General features: G+C 44.6%; 1 protein-coding gene across 1 annotated transcript in view; it reads left to right on the top strand.

Moving 5' to 3' along the window:
* CSF1R (colony stimulating factor 1 receptor) overlaps positions 1-27,241 on the top strand; it is a 75,752-nt gene that overhangs the window by 39,599 nt on the left and 8,912 nt on the right. The window contains exons 10-20 of the mRNA XM_066590384.1: positions 1,176-1,285; positions 5,664-5,790; positions 7,685-7,789; positions 8,018-8,128; positions 10,557-10,713; positions 13,627-13,706; positions 15,258-15,373; positions 18,051-18,173; positions 24,184-24,295; positions 25,370-25,469; positions 26,520-26,625. Coding sequence (XP_066446481.1) covers positions 1,176-1,285; positions 5,664-5,790; positions 7,685-7,789; positions 8,018-8,128; positions 10,557-10,713; positions 13,627-13,706; positions 15,258-15,373; positions 18,051-18,173; positions 24,184-24,295; positions 25,370-25,469; positions 26,520-26,625 — 1,247 coding nt within the window. The remainder of the gene's footprint in view (positions 1-1,175; positions 1,286-5,663; positions 5,791-7,684; positions 7,790-8,017; positions 8,129-10,556; positions 10,714-13,626; positions 13,707-15,257; positions 15,374-18,050; positions 18,174-24,183; positions 24,296-25,369; positions 25,470-26,519; positions 26,626-27,241) is intronic.

Raw genomic sequence — 27,241 nt, 5'->3', positions numbered from 1 at the left:
CTTGCAGTATTTTGTGTGGCCATGGTTTGGCTGAATGCAGGCAGCTATACTGTGTGTTTCCTCCCAGAGGCAGCATTCACATGTAGCAGATTTACTGTGCGTTTTCCACAGCGGAAAAATTTGCAGCAAATCAGCATCAAAAATCCTCATCTTTTGGTGCAGTTTTAGACACAGATTTTGGTGCTGATCCTCAATAGATTTCATCCTTTTATACTGCAATACTTCCCGTACTGCAGTGTATTATTTGGCTTCTCCAATATTGCATTGCAGAGGGCCATTGGAATAAGAGAAATCTCCCTTCCTCTGTCAACCTCTGCCAGCACTGACTGATGCTTGTAAGGGGTTAAGAGCTTGGATTGGAGTTATCTGCAATCCTGGCTGTTGCTGCAGGATTCCAACTGTCATATACAGGCAGCCCCCACTGCAGATGGCAAAGACTGAGCTCTTGAGCCACACCATCTATATGTTATAAATGTATGGCATGTCACATAATTCCCCTCCCAGACTTATCAGGTACTTATCTTATGTAGTAAATCACTACGCAGATAGAATTTAATTTAAAAGGGTTGTGCAGTTGTAAACTAGTGATGGGTTATCTTCAGGATAAGTCATTAATAGTAGATCGGTGGGACCCCCTGCTGATCAGCTGTTTGCCAGGCCAGTTTGCTTGTGCACTGAGCTGATTTCTGTAAGAAGCAGACAGCACCGTTCTTATTGTAGTGGCCAGGCTTAGTATTGCAGGCAAAGTTCCCATTGATTTAGATAGAAACTTGGTATGCAATACCAAGTGTGGCCACTACAATAAGAATGGAGCTGTCTGCTTCCTGCGGGATAAAGTTCAGCGCACAAATGCACGGGCCTGGTGAACAGCTGATTGGCTAGGAGCCTGGGCAACAGACCGCTGACCAATCTACTACCGTACTGATGACTTATCCTGAGGATAGGCCATCAATAGTTTACACCTGGACAACCCCTTCAACTATGTAGGGCATTTGCAGCTTTGCATCAGAACCAGAACCTAAACCCCATATAAAGATATATTCTGAAACTTAATAAATGCAACATTTTGCAACTATTTAGATAAGAAAAAGCTTGAAGCTATAATAAAGCATTTAATGTATAAGAGTACAGATAATCATTCATTTCTGATGATTTCCCATTATTTCCTGCCACAGTGCAAATCATTGGAGTGCCCGAAGAATTCAGCCCTATGATGATAGCTATGGCCGCAGGTGGAGTCTTCTTCCTGTTGCTTTCAGCGTTTCTCTTTTACAAATACAAACAGGTATGTCATGGCAGGTGGGTTTAGATAAAACATTGCGAGAAATTTACTAAGCCTGGGACTTCGTGCATCGGGGTTAGTAAGATTTCCCCTAGCGTACCGTATGCTGAATACCAAAAGTGGTGGGGACTAGAGATGAGCGAGTATACTCGCTAAGGCACATTACTCGAGCGAGTAAAATTCTGCACATGGGCTGTTTGCACAAAACTTTTGCAACTTATCTTAATTCTGTGCCGTCCCCACTAGAGATGAGTGAGTATACTCGCTAAGGCACAGTACTCGAGCGGGTAGTGCCTTAGCCGAGTATCTCCCTGCTTGTCTCTAAAGATTCGAGGGCCGGCGCAGGTGACAGGTGAGTTGCGGCGGGGAGCGGGGGGGAGAGAGGGAGAGAGAGATCCCCCCTCCGTTCCTCCCCGCTCTCCCCCGACGCTCCCCGCCGGCCCCCGAATCTTTAGAGACAAGCAGGGAGATACTCGGCTAAGGCACTACTCGCTCGAGTAATGTGCCTTAGCGAGTATACTCGCTCATCTCTAGTGGGGACGGCACAGAATTAAGATAAGTTGCAAAAGTTTTGTGCAAACAGCCCATGTGCAGAATTTTACAACTTTTCTATGCCAAAAACTGGCATAAAGCCTTGTTAAATGTCCCCCGTGGTGCTGTGGGAGATGTGGGCCAGAAAATATGCAAAAGCAGCAAATTTTCTTCTAAAAACAAGGTGAGAACCGTTGGGAATAAGGAGTTTCTAAAAGTTCGTCAATTAAGATTCCCACAATATCTGTGTGAATAATGGATATGGTGAGATTGGTATAGTTGGGTTAGATGAGACAAATATGAGCATCATGCTTTTATGACATTGTAGGGATATGTAGACAAGCAATTGCATGTCGAAAATCTTGGATTTACGTGTAAATGGATTGTCTCTATAGTCTCATCCATAAAGCTCTCCACGGTGCTGTGCCACCCTATATCTCCTCCCTCATGTCTGGCTACCACGCTGCCCATAACCCCCGTTCTGCCAAGAATCTAAGTCTAGCATCCTCTATAATCCAAATCTCTGACTAACTTCTCCAAGACTTCCCTCATGCTGCACCAGTTCTCTGGAATACACTACCCTAGACAATCAGGGTAATCCCCAACACACTCACTGTTTTAAGTGTACCCTAAAAAAACACATCTCTTTAGGAAGGACTCACCCCCTTACGTAATTCTTCTCCATTTACCGCTCTTCTACATTCTTACTCAAAAACCAATCCTTCACCCAACTGTATCATCCACACTCCATACACCCTAATGTACTTTATATCTACATAAACAGATATCGGCTGGTGACTAGCACTTCCAGCTTTATGTATACTACCCTATACTGTAGAGTGAACTGAAACATTCGAACTTGTTTTAGGTCGAACTTTGCTAAAAGTTCGATTCAGCGTGTACCCCGAACCTCAGGTGGTTCAACTCTGCCAAACCCACTAAAATTTCTGCTTCTGTTCCACAAATGGATGCACTAGTAAGTTGATTATTATGAAGAAGAAAGCTACATAAATACAGGGAGAACATACAAACTCCATGCAGATGTTGTCCTTGGTCAGATTTGAACCTAGAACCTGTCACGTCCGTGCGGCACTAAAGCACCACGCCCAGCATGGACGCAGGGCGATGTTTACACTGATATGCAAAAGCATACACAAAACGTATGCTGAGACAGACTACACCACTCCAGGCAATAGAACATGGAGATAACATGTCCCTTGGCTGAGCGTGGAGTTAGAGTCCTGATAAGGACGGCCCCACCTGGAACTTGACTATCCCTAAGAGAGCACCTGTATAGGTGCACCAAACACCACAAAGAAACTGTAAAAAGACTAACAAAGGAAAAAAACACTAGCACTTAAAAATGAAAGTATGTAGCTTTCACCCAGGGTAGAGGCACGAGCCAGCTCAAACTACTACCTCCAACATGAACTGAATCAACAGCAAGGGAGAAGGCGAGGGGTAGGACTATAAAGATGGAAATAACATGTACCTTGCTAGTCAGGGAAATGGGATACCCCTGCCTGAGTGTGGAGGTAGTGTCCTGATAAGGACGGCCCCACGTTCTTCACCTGGGATCTGACTATCCCTAAAAGAGCACCTAGACAGCTGCACCAAACACTGCAAAGAAATTGTAAAAAGACTAAGAAGGAAAAGGAAATAAATCCCAGCAGTTACTGAATGTATAAAGGGTAGAGGTACAAATCAGCTCAAACTACTATCTCCAACATGAACTGAATCAACAGGAAGGGAAAAGGGAAGGGTAGGAATATAAAGCTCTCCACATCTGCTGATAGGAGCACTTATGCCTTTGAGAATAAGCCCTTTGATAGTGTTAGGCACCAGTTTCAGGGGTATTGCTGAAGATCTGGTTCGGTTTGAACTAATTCGGACCAAACCAAACTATTTACCAAAGTTCAACAAACCAGCCGAACAAAACTTTTCAAAAGTTCACTCCACACTACTGCCCTATTTATATATAAGACGGCCGGACCTCTTGTGTCACCCCTACTTCCTCATGGATTGTAAGCTCTCACATGGAGGACCCTCGCTCCACTTGTTAATTAGTGTAATCCTGTATGTAATGTCTGCTTCTGTCTGTACACGGACCCTCTGATTTGTGAGGAGCTGCAGAATATGTTGCTCCTCGCTCTGCTCATTTACCACGCATCTCTTATCACTAACTGGACGTTCTATAAGCCAATCTGCAGTCCTCCTTGTGTCTCACCAGAGACTGCCAGTCTATTGCTCTCCATTCTTTACACTACAGCCGTGCTTTCCCAGATTGGCTGTTTTGACACAAGTCCCCCTCCATTTTAGCAGGATGTTGTTGCATAGAGCGCTCACATCCATCAGGCTTTCCTTGTATTGAACCATCAGGAGATATTGATCAGTGTGAACGATGATAAATAAAAACCTAATTGCATAACTGCGTGCTCCTGCGGTTAGACTTACTGTGTTTAAAAAGCAAAAGTGAGGTTCGAAACCAAACGGGAAGTACGCGGCCATAACTCTTGAGAAATCTCAGCCGAGCCTTAGCTCTGCAGATACAGACAGAAATCAGAATACAGGAAGAGAGACGTCACCAGTCGGCAATCCGAAATGTAACAGAATGTGGCTGAAGGCTGCGCTCACACGTTGCACTTTGTTTGTTGCGTTATTTTGTGCTTTTCTGAACCACAGCAAAAAAGTATAAAAAAAAACACAGGCATTTTTCTATAAAAAACATGCGGTTTTATAAAAAAACACATACATTGTTAAAAGCGCATTTCAAAATGTACAAAAAAAATGCCCCAAAAAAGCAAAGTGTGGCGCCCTTTTGCATGGAATGATGATCATTTAGTTTATCGCCGGGCCGTGTGAAGCTGAATGATGATCGTTTAGTGTAAACGCTGCCAGCGACTGAACAATGAAAGATAAGTCATTCGCTTGTCGTTCGTTAGGCAGAAAAATCAAACGAGGATCGGCCGTGTAAACAGACAGTTGGTCATCTATGAACTACTCTGTCTACTCTGAGTGGAGGCGGCCGGCCGGAATCATCTCCGCCACCATTCACTGGACGATTAGCGCCCCTGCGTGAAAGCTCAGCGGCGGTAATCCTTGGGACAACTTTCAGGTGCCCAACAATCATCCCATGTAAAAGTACCCTTAGGGACCTTCACACGGGACGGAATTAGTCGGTGCGGATGTGTCCGCCTCACAATGTTATCCCTATGGGGTTTGAATTCTGTAGGTAAAATCTCCCGTCTTTACTTGAAAACCACAAGATTAACCCTCTCGAATCCACTGTCTGACGTCTAAAGACATTTTGATTTAAGGCTGTACAGCTCCGATGTTGGAGGACGTCCGTCGGGGTTCTCTTACTGTATATTGCCAGCCTCTCTGCTGTTGGAGCCTATCCAACGTGTCACCTCATGCAGCACTGGCTTTAGCCAGCAGATAGCGCCGTTGTATAACAGCAGAAAAAGAGTAAGCCCCCTAGGAAAGCCAGGATACAAATTGGATTGGAAAGCGTTAAATTCTGCTGCGGAAAAGCTTTCTCCTGCAGAATGAAGGACGTCTTGCGGAATGGTTCCTGCGCATTTCAAACATGCAGGAGACGTAATTCTGTAATAAAGGTCTGGGCACTCCATGGTTAAAAACACACCAAAATCTACACTAATTGACAAAATCCACATCTGTGCTCCGTCCTGTGGACAACACATTGTACTAGTTATCGATTCAGAAATCCAAGTCATTCCAAAGGGTTCACTTACTTTACTTTCTAGGCATATTTGGCAAGCAGAAATGGAAACTATATTTAAATATTGTCACCTTTAATGTACCTTCATGATCTCACTTTTTATTACAGAAACCAAAATATGATATCCGCTGGCAAATGCTCCAGGTGTCTGACGGCAACCAGTACATATGCATCGACCCAACACAGCTGCCATACAATGAGAGATGGGAGTTTCCAAGAGCCAACCTGCAGTTTGGTACGTAACCCAGAGGATCGGGTAGCACTAAATGGGTCATTCTGCCCTATAAGGACATATGAATGTCATACAGCAGGGTTCCCCGCTCAGGAACCCCAGAATGGAGAGCCTTTTGGTTAGAGCGGCTCCCGTCCTTGTAGACCTTTTGTCGTTCTAGTATTTACAGGACTGCCATTCATGTGGATGTCCATCTTGTAATACTAGATTTCCTCTGGAATGACTGGTGCAGGAGGAAGGTCAGGCTGACCGCAGATATCCCCGGCAACATTAGCCATATGCTAGGTGTCTTGAGAGCAGGACTTGTTTGCCCCAGGCTCTGCATTTTCAAAGTAGTTGTGCATCTTGGTACAACCCCTATCGGAGGCATCTCCTTCTAGTAAGTGGTGCTCAGCACAAACAGTTGTTCACCCCAGGTCTGGTTCTTGCTAAACAGCTGATTTGGTCAGGGAGAGCCACTGCTGGCCACTCAATGAGTATTATTGATGGTTATTCATATGAATGGGCTGTGCATGAGCTGGCATCATGACAAATACCATCTTACCCAACCTGACTCTATGGGAAGCACATAATAAGAACTGCCAGGATAATCTTAACACTGTAGTGGCATCACACCAGACCGCATTTTCCACCTTGCCAGGAGGGGCAGTAGAGCCACCGTGACTGCCATCTCATTTTCCCTTGCTGCTTAACCTCTCCTGGGTCTGGGCTACCACAGATCTACTTGCAAATTTAGACCAGGTAGTAGGGAAAATCTGCGTGTGGCCTGCCAATGGGGATTCCATTTGGACACCATGTCAATAATTGACACGTCAAAACTTTTATTCCATGTCATAGATTTCAAAGTGAATGAACTACCTCGTGGATATCTAAAGCATGAATGCTAGACTGGCATGGATTCTGATAGGGATTTCGGGGGCAAATCTGTGTAAAGGGTCCGCTTCGGCAGAACCCTCGGACCCAGGATCGGCTGATGGATGTTGTAGTCTCTGGGAGGTCAGGGGCCTACCTGGATTTGGTGATGAGGAATCCTCCACAGGAAACCTGGTGTCCACGTCACCTCCTAGCTTATCAATGATTTCTCAGCTATCGTCTTATCTCCCGCATTGTATAAATGGTGTTCCTTCTGGTTTTCATTCCTGAGAGAAGTACCAGAAGGCGCGTTTATGGTGAACTTTAACAGAACTTTGATATTGGGCTTGGATTCTCTCTGGGCACTGGGGTGACACACTTGGTGGAGTATATGAGGTAGTCCTCACCTCACTAACTCCTCAACCTTAGGCTCCTCACAATACGACTATTCTTCCTCTAACTAGCTAACTCACGGTCTCCCTGGGGCGGGTACCGCCCTACCATTATATCGCTCCCTGGTCACCAGGGCAAGGGGGACTTTTGGCACTCTGTGCTAGCTACAGGTTGTCCCACCCAGCACTCAGGGGTACAGTATTTAAACAGAACCTTGTTTCAACACAATCTTAAAGAGACAGTACATATAATGCAATCAATGCCACAATAAAACCCCGGGGGGCTACGTCCCACCCTCTTACATCTGCACCAAAAATACACAGTGTTAATGTGTCCGCCAGTACACACTAGCAGCCTATCAGTTCTTCTTCCTGAAGTCTATGATTGACTGCTCCTATCAACAGCTGCATAAAATCCCATCTACTTAGTTGATTCCCCTCCAGTAGAGCAGCCTAGACCCTTGTCCTCCTGGTCCTTTAGCACTGTCTAGTTGCAGGTCTACATTAGATCTCCTTTCATTTCCTGTTCAGCACTAAAATGTTGCAATTCCACAAATTTGTGCTTTACTTGCTAATTTCCTGTGGTTTTCGTAAAAGAGAACTGTGTAGTCATCAAAGAGGATGAAAGTTGAAATGTGTCACCTCACTTACAGGAAAGACTATAGGAGCAGGTGCATTTGGGAAGGTGATGGAAGCAACAGCCTTCGGGATGGGCAAAGCTGAGTCGGCCCTCAGAGTTGCCGTGAAGATGTTGAAACGTAAGTAAACTTGGCTAGGTAATAATTACCGCTTATGGCAGATTGGACTGGATGATCCAAGTGAGTTGGCTTTTCTGCAGTAAGAATCTGATGGTTCATGTCAGGAATCTGTCAGTAAGCATAGTCCAGGAGAGATGTCCTATTAGGAGACTAACTCCTGCCCAACAAAAAATGTCTGCCATCACTTACCATACAGACAAATGAGTCTCTCTAATTCTCTCTATATAGCCAGCGCCCATACAGATGAGAAGGAAGCACTGATGTCAGAGCTTAAAATTCTCAGCCACCTCGGTCATCATGAGAACATTGTGAACCTTCTGGGTGCTTGTACAAGTGGAGGTAAGTGGCTACTATATTTTTCTTTAAAGGGGTCGTCTGCCCTCTTTCTCACTGATGACCTATCCTCTGGTCCATCGCTCGGGATCCACATCCATTAGCCGATCGTTTGGCCTGCTGGGCTGGCTGCTGTCATCAGCGGACAGGGGAGGAAGTGCAGACACCAGCTTCACTCCCATTGAAATCAATGGAAGAGAGCCTCGCTTCTTCTCCACTTCCTGTTCCTCTTCTGGTCAGGACTGGAAGTGGAGGAGCAGTGTGGCTCTCTTCCATTGATTTCAATGAGAGTGATTATGGCACCTGCACTTCCCGTGTTAACCACTGATGACAACGTCTGGTCCACTGCACTGACATTAGGCTGCACATTAGTTGATGGAAAGGAGTCCCAAGCGGCGGACCCCCATCCATCAACTACTGATGACCTCTCCAGAAGAGAGGTCATCAGTGCAAAATAGGGCAGACAACCCCTTCAATGTACAGTATGAACTTCATCTTCAGTACTACAAGTTGATTCCCATCTAACTCGGTCCATCAGCCGAGCACCAAGTTGGCGTAAGGAGTTTCATATAGGCCATGCAATGATCTCTAGGAAAAGGTATGTAAATAGGGGATGGAAACATACCTCCACAACACCATGTATTGGAAGGTGACTTCCATATAAGTCAGTGTCCAATCTTGCAACATGACTAAAGATATAAGCCAAACCAGAGGCTTCTGCAGAACGGAAAAACCCCCATTTGTAGACAGACTGTTTTATGATGTTTACCCCTCATCAGTGCAGAGCAGGGAACTAGATGGCTGGGTGAGAGTCCTTTGATGTGGACCTGGGAGAATAAAGTTTCTCCTTCTGAAGACAACCAAGTTGATGTAGGGAGTCTTCTATAGCCCATGCAATGCTCCCTGGGAGAAAGATATGCAAATATGGGATGGAAAAGTACCTTCACAGCACCACCTACTGGAAGGTAACTTCTCTGTTTCCCTGGGAGAGGAGAATAGCATATCAGCTCTGGAAGCGGAACAGAGGAACAAAGAATCAGACATGTTGGATATTTTTCTTTCCCCAACATCTACAATGAAATAGACAATAAAGGACAGCCATGCACAATAAAACCTCCGTCAGGTTTGCCCAACTTTTATTTTCTGAGTTACATTTTTTAACCCTTTCCAATCCACTGTCTGACGTCTTCCTAAATTCTGATTGAAGCTTGTACAGCTCCAATGTCAGAAGACGTCCGACAGGGTATTCTTACCGTCTATTGCCAGCCACACCGCTGTTGGAGCCTCTCTGGCGCACACACACTGGCTTTAGCCAGCAGATGGCACTGTTGTATAACCGCAAAAAGAGAAAGCCTTTTAGGAAACCCTGAATCCAAAATTGGATTGGAATGGCCATGTGGAAGAATAATATAAGAGACTATACTTAGCCATCCTGACTCCTCACAGCTTCATCACCAGTCGTCGGCTCTTCGTTTACCCCACAAATGCTCTGTTTACAGGCTGCAGAATCCGGTTGATGGGACGTCACAGGCTGCTGCAGTCAATCAGACTTCAGTGATCAACCACCCGGTCTGTAATTGGCTGCAGCAGCCTATGATGTTCCATTCACAGGCTAACTCCGCAGCTTGTAAGCAGACCCAGGAGGATGAATGGGGAGATGACCCTAGAGCTGCGGGGAGCTGGGATTGGCGAGTATAGTCTGTTTTATTATTTTTCCACATGGCCAGCGTATTGAAAATATATATTACCCAAAAAATCCCTGTAATGTCTCTGTGACCTTGTCTGGAGCATATACTCTAGGTAAAGATATACACGCACATTTCAATGATATCTTGGCCTCGCTGCAGTTATTAATCGGAGGTAGATGAGTGGTCATTGATCTCATGGAATGATGCAAAGAACACGGGCATATACCAAAGTGTGTTCCGGGTGGAATTTGACATGATCCTGTATACTCACTGATATTGTTATAAAAGGTGTGAAAATGAAGAGATCATATCTGCTATGGGGTCTTGATTGGAGCCCCCCCTATGGCCACCAGGATTTATAGCATGTATATCCAACATTAAACATATAATATCTATCTACGTGTATCGATGAGCCATACTGCCTGTATAAGGGGCGTAACTAAAGGCTCAGGGGCCCTGATGCAAAAGGTGAGCTGGGGCCCCCCATCTATCTGTTTCTGTACCCGTACCCATACCTAAACCATGCAGAGACATAACTTGAAGCTCTTGGGCCCCAATGCAAAACCTCTAACAGGGCCCCCAACTATAATGCTTTATTCATAGTACTGGGCTCCCTATATGGAGAAAAGAGGCCTTATGGGCCCCCTAAGGCTCCTGGACCCGGGTGCAACCGCATCCCCTGCACCCTCTATAGTTACGCCCCTGGCCTGTATGACTATTGCCTAAAACGCTTCCTTGTCTTCTAGGTCCAATTTTGGTGATTACGGAATATTGTCAGCATGGAGACCTGCTGAACTTCTTGAGGAGAAAAGCAGAAAACCTTAACAATACTTTTACTGCAGTTCTTATAAACTTTACTGGTGACTACAAAAATATGGCGGTGGAACAGAAGTATTTGGGAAGGTAAATGCTTCTTTCCCAACAGTTTCTGTTGTACTGGGCAACAATTGCATGTTTTACAGGGTGTCTGTTACCAGACGGACGTTTTCATTTTAGGGCATCTTTAATCCCTTAAATACCTCAGTGTTTCGGTCCTAAAGGACCAAACACGTTTTTTTAATGACAAGAAGAATAGAGAACACATAAAAAGCTCTACTCACCATTTCAATGGCCTGTCTGTCTAGCACCACCACTCTGGTCTTTAGGCCCATTTAGACACAACAACCATGGCTCAAAAGATGTCTTTTGAGCGACCTTTGAGCGATAATCGCTGTGTCATTTACAGCGCAAGATGATCGCTCAAACGTTGAGTGATCCACTTGCGCTCCGAGCGGAGGATGCAGAAGACAAGCGGGATGGCCCCGCTTGTCCTCTGCATCCAGCTGTTTCCCACCCGGAGCGCCCAGCCGCCAAACAGCCGAGCGGGGCATGGAGAACACAGCTGGACGGCCTGCTCTCCATACCCCGCCTGTCATCAGGGAGAGGGATAGAGCCGAAACAATAGTATCAGCTGTATCCCGCTGTGAATCCCTGATAAGGCTCACCGTTGTCTTTCAGCATGCTGAGACCAGACACTTTTTACCCATGTGGTGGTTTTATGCCCTATTTTTTCCTGGCCTGCCAAAATTATTATTGCTGCAGTTTTTTTTCCTGATATACTTCTATTTGTTTTGTTTTATTAGGGGTGATATGTACAAAAAGTGAAAATAATTTTTTTTTTAATTTATAGTTTTTTTAAAATATATTATAAACTGCTTATAAAAACCGATTCCTTCGCTAGAAGAAGTTGTCAGAATAGAATTAAACGTTTTCTGTGTGATTGCATACAAGATGTGATACGGGCGAGCATGGAGGCTCTAGGACCCTGTTATACCGCCTCTAGCTTGGATACAAGATGTGATACGAGGGCATGGAGGCTCTAGTACCCTGTTGTACCGCCTCTAGCTTGGATACAAGATGTGATACAGGCGGGCATGGAGGCTCTAGTACCCTGTTGTACCGCCTCTAGCTTGGATACAAGATGTGATACAGGGGGCATGGAGGCTCTAGTACCCTGTTGTACCACCTCTAGCTTGGATACAAGATGTGATACAGGGGGCATGGAGGCTCTAGTACCCTGTTGTACCGCCTCTAGCTTGGATACAAGATGTGATACAGGGGGCATGGAGGCTCTAGTACCCTGTTGTACCACCTCTAGCTTGGATACAAGATGTGATACAGGGGGCATGGAGGCTCTAGTACCCTGTTGTACTGCCTCTAGCTTGTAAACAAGATGTGATCCATATGGTATCCTGTGGCATATCAGTCCACAGTTGCTGTAACTGAGCCTTTAGATTGTGTAAAGGCTGTGGAAGTTGGCATCCCAGATGGTCTCATACATGCTCTATTGGCGATAAATCTAGTGACCGGGCAGCAGAACGACAACTCCTCCTAGGTGATGAATGTTTTTGACAAAGTGTATTTACATTACAATAATGTACAAGAATGGGATCGCCATTGTGTTTCAAACATTTTGATATATAATGTTTATAGTCTTGGATTACAGTACAGGGCAGGTATGGCAACAGTTTTGGTGGGCGTTGGTAGTGGGTTGTTTTTTTTTTTTTTTTTTTTGTTTTTTTTCTCTCTCTCTCTCTCTCTCTCTCTCTGTTTCTTTGGGTCCTCAGTTGTGTCTGACAGCCAAAGACCTGACCTGCTCTTGCTAGATTGCAGGGGCAAGAGCTCTAATACCATGCTCCATATATTTATGGCCCTTGGTCTTTAAAGAAATGAGAGGTCAGTGAGTGCATCTACAATGTTGGACTGGTGATGGGGTAATTGGGCCCACCAGATCATCCATTTTTGAGGGCCCACCTTCCTCTATACAGATCATGTCAGTTATTTGTGAATTATCTATAACAAATAGATCCCAGTGACAAGTGATTGGTTCCAGCGTCACCTTAACTGGAGTTGTCTTCTGCTAGGCCTTCAGGGCCAATTATTCTCTCATAGCCTGGACCTATTAGAGGCTCTTCTGATACTCTTATGAGTCTGTCCAACCTTGTACATGTGTAACTACTAAATACTCCCCCCAGTTTCCATGACTTTCCGTATTAATAATGGAGTCTGAGACATTTTGACCAATGAAGTATCCTGGGGATGGCAGTATTGGAGTTCTGCAAGTTTGGGATAGGCTCAGGAGGAACAACCGTCAAAGTGGCCTGATGTTTACCGTTGTCCGGCTGGCTAGTATTGTGACTGGCTTCCCGCTGGGCAAAATGGGACCGATCACACATGTCTTTCCAGGGAACTCATTGGAGGTCATCACACAGGCACTGCATGATGAGAACTTTAATAATGGCAGTGTTTGTCCATACAGGCTGTGGGCACACAGGGCAGCTTTTTCTCTCATGTGGCGACACGCGGTTCTGCTCAGCCATTAATAATATAACTCTGTTCTCCCTTTTGGTGCTCTTACTCGGAGTTTGACATGGACACACCAGCATTCAGGGCTCTTGGCCTTTTTCCGAGACCCATTTTCCATGCTACTTCCCTTGAAGCAAGAGATGGAGATGTCTGCTGGCGAGTAGATTGTTTCACACCCAATTTAGGGCGCAACCCCCTTTTATACCTTCACGACTCCCACCTGAGCACCCTGATACAGGCCTGCATTTAAAGAAACATCAGTAAAAGCTAGAATATACATAATAGAATTACATAGATCTATTCCAGCATATGTCTTAACTATAGAAATAAGCTTTGTAGGCCACCTCTACACCAACAAGAAAAGTACAACGTGGTCTGCTTAGACTCATTTATTTTTTAATGAGTCTAAGTATCTGAAGGTGTGTGATGATGACAATACACATATGTTGAAGATTGACCTTTATTTTCCAGTGACAGTGGACTAGGAACTGAAAGCAAAGACAGCTATGTTGATATGAAACCGAACATGTTCAACATGGCCCCCGCACCAGGTATGAAGTTTTGGCTAAGGCAGTTGATTGACAGTCAGTTGTTGATTTATGAAGTAATTCTAGTGGCCCAGAGCTAGGGTCTCTCCATCACTTGTCAGCTTGTTTGTCTTTATGTGAGTGATGTCAACCTTGTATAAGTTTGTCTCCCTATTCTGAATGGTGTGATGGGATTTGGTAGTTTGAGAATTGTGGGAGCAGTTTATTAGGGGCGAAAAAAGAAAAGAGTGGGTTGGTGGTTGGTGAAGGAGGAGCGCGCAGGAGAGGCGGCCTCATGGTCCTGCCAGGGATTAGCCACACTGATGGCTCTTCCACTGGGACACTTGTCCTCTCCAGGGACTGGAGCACAGGAGATGTTTTTTCGGAGATTGGTGTGGGTGTGTGAATGCCGCTGAACCGCACCTAGAGAGAAGACACCAAGAAACCGCTATAGCTAACATCAGTTGTAAGAGCGTTTGTAACACAAGAGTGACTGTCTCAAGAGAGTGTCCATCAGATAACAGTGACTGAGGATATGTATGCCTTGGGGAAAGAACTTTCTGTATTCCAAGTATGTCAGGAAACGTAAAGCTCAGTTTGTTCAGAAGCCTCTATTTCTGAATTGAAAAGTACAAGTAATTTTTGCCTGTATTAGAAAATCAAAGTTGAACCGTGAGAAAAAGGAAAACCGCGTGTCCCCGGTTTTGGAAACCAATTTGTTTTTGGATTCATTTATTCATTGCAAGTGACTTGTCACTTGTATAGAGACACTGGCGTCACGACAACAATCTAGGACTAAGCTGTGATAATCAAGCCCTCTGCATCGTATCTTCCCTGCTAGTGGCTGAGCTGGGTTATACTTCAGCCTCTTCGGAAAAGAGATTGTAGAGCTACCGTGAACCACCGCCATCTTGTTCCCTGCTGCCTTCCCCACTGAAGGCCTGGTTCTCGGTCGCTTCATAATCCATCAACAATAGGTGCAATAAATATACACTGAAGGGCCACGTTATTAGAGCCCCTGGTTCTTTCAGGATTGGAGCTTTCCTGTCTGCAAATTAGAAGTGTGACCTCCGGAGCGCAGCATGATATCACGTGACATGTTTTCCGTAGATCGGTTTCAGTGTGAATCCACAATAGCTGAGAAAATCCAGCAATCAGATCAACTTCCAACAAGGTCTGGTTATGAACTACGTTATGGGGCTCAAGGGTGAGGGAGCCGTGAGTCGAAGCAGCGGTGTTTGATGCTCACAGGAGCCCCATTCCAGCGCTGTGTCCCTGCAAAGTTGCCACATGCACACAGAGTGACTCTTTCCAGCGTGTTCTGTGCGTGTGCTCTCCCATCCATCTCTGATTTCACCTATTAACAGTAAGCGATGGGAGCTGCCCACTTGTCCATCCAGGTGAACGGAGGTGAAAAGAAAATGAAACAAAAGAAAAAATGGGATAGCGCAAGTTATTATAGATTTTCTTTGAGACGCCCGCCATATTGTCTTGTGATGACTGATCAATGAGACTGAAGCTCTTGCTTTTTCAGGATTTCGTGCCTTATGACTATGAGTTGACTTCTTGTTTTAGAAAATCCCCTGGCAGAAGAAGAGCACATGGATGATCATTTACCACTGGACCTGCATGATCTTCTAAACTTTTCACTTCAAGTAGCACAAGGGATGTCCTTCTTGGCCTCTAAGAATGTATGTTGTCAAAGTCTTCTCAGTTATGTCCCCCCATTCCCCCCACTAATACTTGTAGCATCACCAACACTCAATAATCACAAGTAGGTAAGTTACCATTCATACACCGGAAGCGAACAACTTACAACCTGTTACTGCCAAAAAAAGGATTATTTTGGATGGCATACTACTAACGTCTTCTCTGATGAGGGTGTCGATACCATAGAGGTAGATCATGTGGCTATGATCTGGAGGGGACCGCTGCTAATGTAGGAAGACCACTGCTATGGGGACTGTGGGTCAGGACTCCCCACCCCACCACTGACTTACCTCCCCGTTCCCCTAAACATCCAGCAACAGAAGTTTCACTTACATTCAGCCGCTCTCAGTCCGTACACTAGTACTATAGGGACCTTTATACATGGGCCGATCATCATTTAGATTCTAGCTGGATCGCGACAATCTGAACAGTAATAACAGTGTAAACGCCCACAACGACTGAACGATGGATGAGAATTTGTTCGGCGTTCAGTTTCAGTCTAGGCCCGCATTCTTCTATGAACGACAGCCTGTTTACTGTCAATGAAGGTGGGTGGCAGGAAAGTTTACCGGGCCCGCTCCGCCCCACGTGAATGATCACTCCCATGTGAAAGCACAGCAGACTGGTATCTATTATATGGTGACTGCATTGCTTAGAGTTATCCTTGAGCTGAACACCATGTTATACTGCAGAACTGCTGCCTCTAAAAGATATATAGACATATATATATATATATATATATTTTTTTTTTTTTTTTTTTATGGGCAGGGGGCCTAGTTCTAAATTTTGCTATGGGGCCCCATGATTTCTATGTACGCCCCTGTTCCATCCAATTTACTCTTGAGAGGCAAGAACCTGTATAGGACCCTCCTTGCTAGAGGAACTTCATTAGTAGATGATTATTAGGTCAAAGGTCATGAAAGACTTTGGAAGAGGAAGGCCTTGTCTGGGACTTTTACTATTGATGACCTATCCTCAGGATAGCCCATCAATAGTTGTTTGGTGGGGGGTCCACCACTTTGGATCTCTGCCGGTCAGCTGATCACCCAGCCTGCCGTCAGTATGACCAGTGTTGGAAGCAGATAGTGCTGTCAACAATGCAGTGGGTCGGTTTGGTACTACAGGCACAGCTCTCATTAAATTCAATGCGATACCAAGAGCACTATCTGCTTACAGCGCTTTTTTAAAATCTTATTTGTTACGACTATGGGTCCTGGATGGCGCCAGAAACATAAGTTTAAATATATTTTTTGCATCATGGTCATTTCCATAATATTGTATGGCAACGTTTTAATGATTGATGAAAAAAGTATTTTGCTTTTAATCCATTTATGTAAACCGTTGGATGAGCTGGATTTTGTTCTCCTCTGTATACCTCAATAGACTATGGGTCAATTGTCTCCTTATCCTCCTGGTTGAAGTCGATTGGTTAGCTGATTTCCTTTCCTGCTTCTAGCGCTATCAACATTGCAGTGGGCCGGTTTGGTACTACAGTCACAGCTCTGTTTGAATTCAATGCAACACAGACAGCACTATCTACAAAGATAGTGGAAGCTGGATGATCAGCTGATTGGTAATGATACCGAATGACAGACCCCAGTTATTCAACTATTAATTACCTATCATCGATATTGAAAGTCCAAGACAATCCCTTTAAGTAAGGCACAAAGCCAGCACCATAACAAAGGCCCATCTTGATTTTTGCTGTGCCCGCTCTCCTCTATGTCTACTGACACCATGTGCTTTTTCTCCATTAAAGAGGTTGTACCTGCATGCACAACCCCTCCCAGAATGCAAGGCCTGGGGTGAACAGCTCATCGCCCCGGGTCCCACTTGCAGCACCCGAGATAATCAGCTGACTTCACCCAGGGAAGCCACAGCCAACCACATATTCTGCAAGGGAGATGTAGCATCATAGAATGGCCATTCAGATGAATGATCGTCTTGTATTACCAGGACGGCAGAAGGTCTACTAGAACCGGAGCCACTCTTACTGAGCGCCTCTGTGTTGGGAGTCGTGGATGGAGTCCCAAGTGGGCGACACTGATCTATATCACTCATGAGTTCTAATAGGGAATATGAACAGGGTTTGTGCTCCTGGTGCAACGCCTTTAAGTGGCCCACAAAAAATCAAGGGCTGTGTTTTATGTGTGGACAAGAGTATTTTTAAGTTCACATGAAAGAATCTAAGCTGGAGGCTTGTTAAAGACTTCTGCAGTCTAATAGGCCTTCAAAATCTGGCCTAGACTAGACATCCCTCCTTCTAATGGCCTCTATTTGCTATGGGGCCCCATGATTTCTATGTACGCCCCTGTTCCATGCAATTTACTCTTCAGAGGCAAGAACCTGTATAGGACCCTCCTTGCTAGAGGAACTTCATTAGTAGATGATTATTAGGCCAAAGGTCATGAAAGACTTTGGAAGAGGAAGGCCTTGTCTGGGACTTTTACTATTGATGACCTATCCTCAAGATAGCCCATCAATAGTTGTCTGGCCTAGACTGGACATCCCTCTAATGGCCACCAAGAGGTCTCTAATGCTACATACAGCTGTCAAGTTGGGATCTTTGTATACAACTTACTATTGATTTCTTTTATTTCTGTTTGTAGCGTGTATATTATATTAGCTATATACTAATATTTCTTAAATGCCCTCTAGTGCATTCACAGAGATGTTGCTGCAAGAAATGTGTTGGTAGCCCACGGACGTGTTGCGAAGATCTGTGACTTCGGCCTGGCCAGGGACATTGAGAATGACAGCAACTATGTTGTAAAAGGCAATGTAAGTCTTCCATATTGCTCCCCTCAATAATCCTACCCTATAGATAGTGACCCCGGTAATATTGCAGAGTGCATGGATATGAAGCCAAGTGTTGATGATGTATCTACGAGATTGGCATATTGAATATGGTTTAGATCAGGGGTTTTCTAACTTTTTTCATGTGTGGAATATATATGAAATTTCACTAGGAGGCTATGGGTGGATCAAAAAGTTATTTAACTTCTGCCAATGGATTTTTATAGCATTTTTACAGGATTTTCTTAATAGACTTTTACATGATCTTGGACTCAGCGTAGGAAGCATTCATGCAAAAAGTTCAGAGTTTGGCATCTGAATATACGAGGGGGTGCTGATAAGTATTCAGCATTACCCAAAAAATTGAACTAGGAAGCTAAAACTGCCTAATTATTCTACATATTCTCGAGGATTGTCAGGGCACTTGTGGAAGCTCTTTGACAACTTTTTAAGTCCCTGCAAATAGAATTCTTCCGACTGCTGGTCAAACCACTTATTTCCATCATCAGTGGCCTCTAAAACACTCCCAAACCGCTGTCCCTTTAGGTGTTTTTTGAGATTGGGGAGCAGATGGTCGTCAGACGGAGCCGGGTCCGGCGAATAGGGTGGATGGGGCTTCATCTGAAAGCCTAAGGTCATTTTTGCAGTACTGGCCCCTGCAGTGTGTGACGGGGCATTGTAATGTAACAGGTTGCCACCTTTGGAGAGATTTCCTCTATGTTTTTCCTTAATATTTTTTCCTCAGCTTTGTCCCTAATGAACAGCAATATGTTGCATTGATGGTTGAACCCTTTGGAAGGTCCACGAGCAGAACTCCCTTCTTATACCAAAAAGTAGTCGCCATTTGCTTCAATGCTGACCTTTGCACATGAACGTCTTTAGCCTGGGGGAACCCCTGCGCCTCCATTGCTTAGACTGTTCCTTTATCTCTCCGTCTCTCATCACCAGCTATTGGTTTGTACAGGAAATTCGACTCCTTTCTTGCAGAATGCTCCACAACAGCCACTGATGTCTCCTCTGTCCGAGATCCACTTGGCTGTAAGCTTTCTCATTCTCTAGTCGTTGTGGATAACGGCACCAACTCTGTCATATAAGATCCCCAATACTTTTGGCCAATATTCAGCGATCCTCCATGATCATGTCATGGATGGCTTTCACATTTGCAGGCATCAAGACAGAGACCGGCCTTCACTGGGCTTCTCACTTGCAAGACCGAAATGGCCAGTTTTAAAATGTACAACCCAACTGTTAAGGTTGTGCATCTGGGACCTGTTGTTCTAAAGGCTTCCTTGTGCACATCTTCACAGGTAGGGGTTAATGGAGCTGGCTGGGTGTGGTATTCTTCACCAGACAATCCCCCTTGTCTGCTGCAGATAAATACCAGCAACTCTTGTGAAGAGGTTTCTGGTCATTTTATGCATCACTCTTAATCCCACTCAGAGCTGGTGCTACATGCTTGTCTAAAGTGTCTTTCTCCTTCCCTGAAGATGGTCTGGACACCTGTAGTCCTTGTCTGTATCATATGCAGACCCCCATCTTACCTTCCCTTTGGCAGGTGCGGCCTCCAGATGTCTTATGTGTGTCAGATGTGTGATGCCTGACACTGTTCCCTATGTCACCATGGTGGCTGACTCTCTTTCCCCGTGAAGGGAGGACACTTGGACTGGCTATGGTTTACCATCAGTATGCGTGTGAGCCCCGAGTGGGGTTCCTGTTATATGTCGTATGCACAACCTGGTATGTTGGTGTGAACAGCGACATATTTGATATGCCTGTGCAAGTGGCCAGACGTGCTCTATGTTGTGTGTGTGTGTGTGTGTGTGTGAACAGTGTTGTGTTCTGTGCGTTTAGTGCATCTCTCTAGTTTCCTAATGAGGGCTAGCTAGGTCCCAGATGAAGGCAGTGGGGCCGATCATATCGGAACGAGCACCCTGCTTATAGACAGAGGTGCCCCACTTTCCCTGATTAGTAAGGGACAGGGATCCTACCATCATTGCCTGGAGAGGTGCAAGTTGTCAGTGCAAATGCTGTATAAGTGTCTTTGCGGCTTTAAGTCTTGCGGACAATCTTGCGCCCGTATTGAGGCGTGGCACTTTAGTGCACCAAGCGGATGTAACGCCGCTTACCTGTTGCATATGAAGGACCACTGTCACCCAAGGTTTGTGACATTTCATCATGTATCTGCTTCACACCTTTTCCTTGGAGAAACAGGAACGTCTTTGAAGATACCGCCATGGTCACTTGGGACCAGAAGAAAAAGATAAGTCAAAATCATAGGTAGTTGATCATCGAATATAGACAAGTACACCCTACAATTTACAGCTTCCTGGCTCAATCTTTTTGTTTTTTGGTAAGACTCAATACTTATCAGCACCCCCTCATATTGCCCATACCTAATACTATACTGCCAAAATATGCCGAACTACTAGAACCTGATATAGCCCAAATAAGACTTCCATACATTGTCTACATACAGCATGCTGCCCGCATGATAACGTGTTACAATGCACATAATACCACTATGTAGTTGTCATAATAATGCTATACACTGAATGGCCACTTTATTAGACGCCCGCCATTCATTGTTGGAGCTTCCCTGCATGCAAATTCTCCCCGTGACCCCGGAATGCAGTATAAACTCACGTGACAAGTTTTCCGTGGATCAGTTTCAGTGTGAATCCACAGTAGATGGAAAAATCCAGCAATATGAGTGACTTCCAATGATCATCGGTGCTAGACTAGCCGGGGTCAGGATTTCACTGCCAACCTTGTGAGGTTTTATCATGTAACTGTGCGGAGAGTATACAGAAAATGGCGTGGTCAAGGAAAAACATCCAGCGAAAGGGGATCCTGTGGACGGAAACAACTCCTCACCGTAAGGAGTCAGAGGAGGATGTCAGAAATCATTTTGATGCACAGTCAAGTAAACTGCAGCTGAATACAACGCCGGTGCTCTGACTAACATGTCCGAATGCACAACAGGCTGTTTCCAATGCCGGCATCCTAAACCTGCTGATCAGTTACAGACAGAGAGAGGAACAAGTGTCTGTTCCAATAATATTGAAAACCTATGTACATACGGGACCAGTAGTCAATACTGCATGGTTGCAGCAATTTAATTGTCAGGGAGCTGCACAGCCTCATTGTGCTGCTGCAGAGCGAGTTTTAGACGGGCGATCGCAATTTTGGCACGAGACAATTTTGGCAAAATTGCATTTTTTTTTTTAGAATAATCTCACATTGCTTTCGCCCCCGATAAATTGGCACAATTTTCAAAGCGCATCGCACGAAAATCGTCTGCGCATTGCAATGCGATAAAAAGGAGGCTCCATAGGGAAACATGGGAGATAGAAAAAAAAATTTAAAAAATTGCAAACCCAGAAAGAACATGCCTTTTTTTTCATGGCATCAGTGAAAACATCGCTGATGCTTTTTCACTCACTCTCGCATCACCCATGTGAAACCACCCTAAAAGGCTGTGTAAGATGTTGTACGTATGTGTGGCGGTGATGTGACTAAATGCCTCCCTGTCTTTATGGAAATGTTTGGCTTAGGGCAACCTTCGTGCAGACTGCAGATGTGTATTATATGGTAGTCCATGTTATATTCGGGGTTAGACGAGGATTTTTTATTAGAGCCATATTTGGAGAAAAGAGAAGAGCTTGAGGGAAATGCCAACAGTCGGATTGGTTTGAGTCTTCGTATTCCCTGTGGAATATTCTAATATAGTATTCACTGTGGGGTCATTTTTGAACCCATCTAAAAAGAAGAAAAAACCTTTAACCCTTTGCAATCCAATTTTGGATTCAGGGTTTTCCTAGGAGGTTTTCTCTTTCTGCCATTATACAATGGCGCCACCTGCTGGCTAGAGCCAGTACTGCAGTATGGGACATGCTGGAGAGGCCCCCAACAACAGAGTAGCCAGTAATATACAGTAAGAATACCCTGCCGGATGTCTTCCAACATCGGAAGCTGTACAGCTTTCAATCAGAATGTCTTTAGCCGTCAGACAGTGGATTGGAAAGGGTTAAGACCTTGCTTGATGTACTATGAAATTACATTTTTTTTTAATTCAAAACCTTTCCATGTGATTAAATGCCCCATTGCCTTTTTATGTGCTGCGTAAGTGAGCTTTAATCCTAGAGGACGTAAAAACATGCATCCTCAGAGGATTAAAGCCACGTGGGCTACATGCTGTTGGCTCCCGGAGGCAGCCACCTGGAGCTGTCATCCCGCGTTGCGTGGAGCCACAACCCCCCACCCCCGCCAATGGATCGGCGATCAAACTGAAGTAAAGTAAAAAAAAGTTTAAAATCCAGCTGCCCTGATGGATCCGATTCATCAGGGCAGCTGAGCATACTCACCCCGATCCTCCGTGATGTCCAGCGGTGATCTGGTCCTCCGGGACCTGACACCACTCTTCTACGCATGTGCGCCAGATGTATGATGTCATGCGCAGAAGGCCATGAGCCCTGGCAAATTTGAAATCTCCTTGCTCCGGAGGCAGGAAATGTCATTGGGACCACGTTGACCGGTCCCCGGACCCGTGATTGCTGGTATCCAGTGGATAACGGCGATCACGGAAAAGTTTTAAAAACTTAAAGTTTCAGCTGCCCTCATGGATTGAATTCAGCTGAAAATACTCATCCCGGTCCTCCGTGATGTCCCATGGTGTTCGAGACCCGCCGCGGGTTTCTGCGCATGCGGGCCACATCGCAAATTTAAAATCTACCTGCACCTGGCTGTCAAAGTCTGTGTGGATGCAGGGACAGATTTTCTTATATTAAATACTTTTTAATTGGATTTTCATCACTTTTTCACAAAAACATAACCAAAAACCAAAACAAAAGTGTTGCAGACCTTGTGACTGGGATATACCCTACGTATCATTTCCCTTATACACTCAGTTTACCCAATGTGCAAGTTCAGTTGTGCCAAATGCATCGACCGTGTGGACCATCTCTTACTGTATTTGTGTCCTGCTTTATGTTTACGGTATATCCCTTGTTCCCATGGTAAGAGTCGGTTGACTTTATCCTTAAATTCCCTCAATGTCGGGGGAGACTCATCCACCCAACGCTGCGCTAGCAATTTTCTGGCGATATATAACAGTCTCGCTCCCGCTAGTTGTTCATGCTCCTCCACTGGTAGATCACTTCTATATCTTAGGTTACATACTAATGGAGATGCAAGGACCGCTTGAGTGTCTTCAACAAAGCCACACAGATATATTATTGATTTCACTTGTCACTTTGGGGTCGGTGAATCTTCTGACTGTCTCTTGCGCAATAAGTTCTGGTGCGAATGATTGCAGGAATCTCGTCCTCTTTATTTTGATCTTCCCGTCCCTTTGCTGATTGTTCAACACGTAAACCAAAGAGGTGTTGACCAGTGAACCGTTAGGGATGTAAAAGAATTGTCAAAAAGTCCATCTTTGTGTTCCCCATGTATCTGGCACATGACTGATCATACGTATCTACTCCACCTTTTGCGCTCTTACGGTAGTGAATAATGTTTGGTTCCTTAGATAACTTGTTTATATCATCGTCCTGATGGAGAGAACTAAGAAGACCGCAGCCTGTATGATACAAGAGTGATGTGGTGATTGGATCCACAGATGGGGCCACCAGCAGGTCTTGATCCAAAGGGAGTTTTACACACAAACCTACCGATGGGTTCCTCTTTGACCCCACAATGCTTCTGCTGCAAGAACTTCACTGTGATGTCAATAGTGACCCCTGAGGGGGTATTACCTGGTTCTATACAAGCCAAGTAACCTTCAAACAGAACAATTACAGTATCTTACAAGACATTGGGTACCTGTCAAACACAGATGGATGTGATGCTCAACATATTTAAATACCAATGATAACTTGGGGGCTTTCTGGACCCCGTAGTAAATACCAAAGGTTAATATAGAGAATTTTAAGGCCCCATACGGAATTGAATGCTATTTTAATGTCTGATTAAAAACAATTCTGTTTGTTTTTTTAAGGCTCGGCTCCCAGTTAAATGGATGGCCCCAGAGAGCATCTTTGATTGTATCTACACAGTGCAGAGTGATGTTTGGTCCTATGGAATCTTCCTGTGGGAGATCTTCTCTCTTGGTGAGCCCAGATCATTGAACTCCTTTCACAGCTAAATATTTGAAGATGAAATAACAATGTTGAGGTGCTGTTATATGCATAATCCAGACCAAAATGCAGCCCAAGCTGACACAAGCCTGTATACATATAGGTAGTATGGGCTTTAGGTTGGTCAGTGATCTCTACAGCACCTTCTCTGGATGCCTCACCTTATGGTGTACCATAAACCGATTTGGAGTGCAAGCTCCAGGTGCCCAAGCCAATGGCACCCTCTACAAATGAGGCATTCTTTGCGACCGCACTGGTGATACACCCTTAAAGGCGTTTTCCAGAACTAAAATATTGATTACCTATCCTCGATCTTCCCAGGATCCCAGCCAATCAGCTGGTTGAAGAGGCTGCAATACTTGGGTGTGTGTTCGGACTCTTCTAATTAGTCATGTGGCCTAAGGGCAGCTCAGTCCCACCATACACTGCTGCAAAATTTACAACACTGTGCCTGGTATGCATGGAAGAAATTGCTGCGCTCATTGAAGTACCACAACCATTTTAAACAGCTGATCTGTGGAAAATCTGTGTAGCAGATCCCCATTGATCTGATATTAATGACCTATCCTGAGGATAAGTCATCAATATCCGAGTTTTGGAAAACCTCTTTAAGGTCAGACATGCAAATAATTTAGCCAAGTCAAGTTCTTTCAAGTAACGAGTCAATATACAGTCACGTATAGACCCCCCATTTCAATAGATGTTGACCATAGTGGGTCTGGCTCCTCTAACCCTGGTTCACATCCCTCATTGTGAGTGATCCTTAATTCTGGATCATTAGCTTATGATAGGTGATATGGAAAGGGGTTGTCTCCATGAAGCCACTTTTAACCCTTCCATAGTCATGTTAGACATGTTTTAGTAATTGTACATTTGAAACTGGTGCAAGCTATACTTTTGCGCTCTGCACTTGGAATATGTATTGAATTTTCATGACTTTTTTGCAAATCGTTGAGAACATTCAGTGTGTCTAGTATGGTGAATGAGAACTTTTATCAAGGTCTTTACCAGTGTGCTATTTTATCAGCTGTTGCCTGTTTATTACAGGCAGGAGCCCTTATCCTGGGGTTATTGTCAACCGAAAGTTTTACAAGATGATCAAAGATGGATACAAGATGGACTGTCCTGATTATGCTCCTCTGGACATGTAAGGAACAATAAGATCTGGGACTTCAAGCTTAAAAGCATCAAGGGAGAAGTATTAAATCTATATAGGACTTTCATTTAGTCCATCTAATTAGGCTTAACTGGCACAGTGAGCTGCATAGTTATCACAGAGCACTTACGGTATTTGCGTAGCCCAGCAGTCATTACAAAGCAATGGCTACACAAATAGTGTTGTGTGCCATAGGAACATTCCATGCATTAAATAAACTAATGTAGTGCACCGAATGTTGTTTTGATGATCGCTAGATCTGTATGTCACAGAGAATTCACTAAAACTGGGCATATCCATAGAATAGTGTTACTAGAATTGGTACAGAAGATGTGGTCGTAGAATCCTACAATGGTAGAGTTGGAAGGGACCTCCAGAGTCATCGGGTCCGACCCCCTGCTCAGTGCAGGATCACTAAATCATCCCAGACAGCTATTTGTCCAGCCTTTGTTTGAACACTTCCATTGAAGGAGAACTCATCACCACCCATGGTAACCCAGCCCTTGGAGCCTAAGGGAGCCCATAATGTCTCTCTTCTCAATATAAGGAGTCCAGTACTATGAGTGAAGCATTAGAGCTAGGGTCCCTGTTAAAGATTTTGCACTAGGGCCCAGCCAACTCGAGGTGATGGCAGATATTGGAGAAGATGAGGATGGGGCACTTGGATTTCAACTGCCCTATCCTTTTTTTCTCACACTTATGCCGCTGGCTCATGTCTGGCAGCGACTTTCTCCCCTCTCTATATTAAGAATGCCTGCATGCATGGCTGAGCTGACCTTGCACATGTGTGGGTCGGTCAGACTTGATGACTGTAGGCCAAAAAAGCACTTGACAGACAGCTATCTAATATGTATGACCACCCTTACTAGCCTGCTTCTTCTAGGCCTCCGGCAGTAAAGATGGAGCTGCCATCTATCTTTAAATCCTCTGTGCTCTAATGAGATGACTCTGTTGACCCCGTCCCAGTCTACAGCGAATTACTCACTGCCTGAAAAGACAATTAACAATGTCATTTTCTGATGGTTTGGTTAACAATTTTAGATATCGCATCATGAACGCATGTTGGGACTTGGAGCCAACTCGTCGGCCGACCTTCAACCAGATCGCTCATCTCATCAGCAGACAAATGGGTTTAATCACAGATCAGGTAGGACTGTGTACACTATATGTCACGCCGGGATCCCTTCAAGACCACAGATTTTCCATTCTAATATCTTCATTTTTTCAGCCCCACCCTCCATAACTTTTTTAATTCTCCATCAACATCGCTGTATAAGGCTTTGGTTTTGCAGGATAACTTTTAATGTACCCTATATTGTTCTGAAAAACTATTTAACATTTTTAAGTGGAGTGAAAATAGGATAAACATGGAGTCGTGCCCTTTTATGGGGGGAAGGGGGTGTTACAGCTTTTATGGTGAAGTAAAAATAAAAAAAATGTATATTTTTTTTATATTCTACTACTTTCAAAAAACTTTTTTTTTTTTTTAACAAAAATTGCTTTCTATTTCTGTATTCGGATACCCAGAACATTTTTATATTTTGACGATTGGACTTTGGGGGGGGCTTGTTTTTTTAATGGGGAACTGCAGTATTGATCAGTACTATTCTGAGGTCGATACATTCTAAAAGTCGATAAGTATGGAACAGTAGTGCTGCTGTGTATGGAGAAAGCCAAGGCGGCTTCTGCCCAAGAGTGTACATACATACCATAGTGGGGGACTAGGCTGCTGCCATGGGGCCCATGGAGAAGGATAACCAATG

This window comes from Eleutherodactylus coqui, chromosome 2 (assembly GCF_035609145.1).
Source record: "Eleutherodactylus coqui strain aEleCoq1 chromosome 2, aEleCoq1.hap1, whole genome shotgun sequence".
NCBI lineage: Eukaryota > Metazoa > Chordata > Amphibia > Anura > Eleutherodactylidae > Eleutherodactylus > Eleutherodactylus coqui.
Note: the sequence above shows the minus strand (reverse complement) of the source record. Positions and strands in the feature narration are given on the sequence as shown.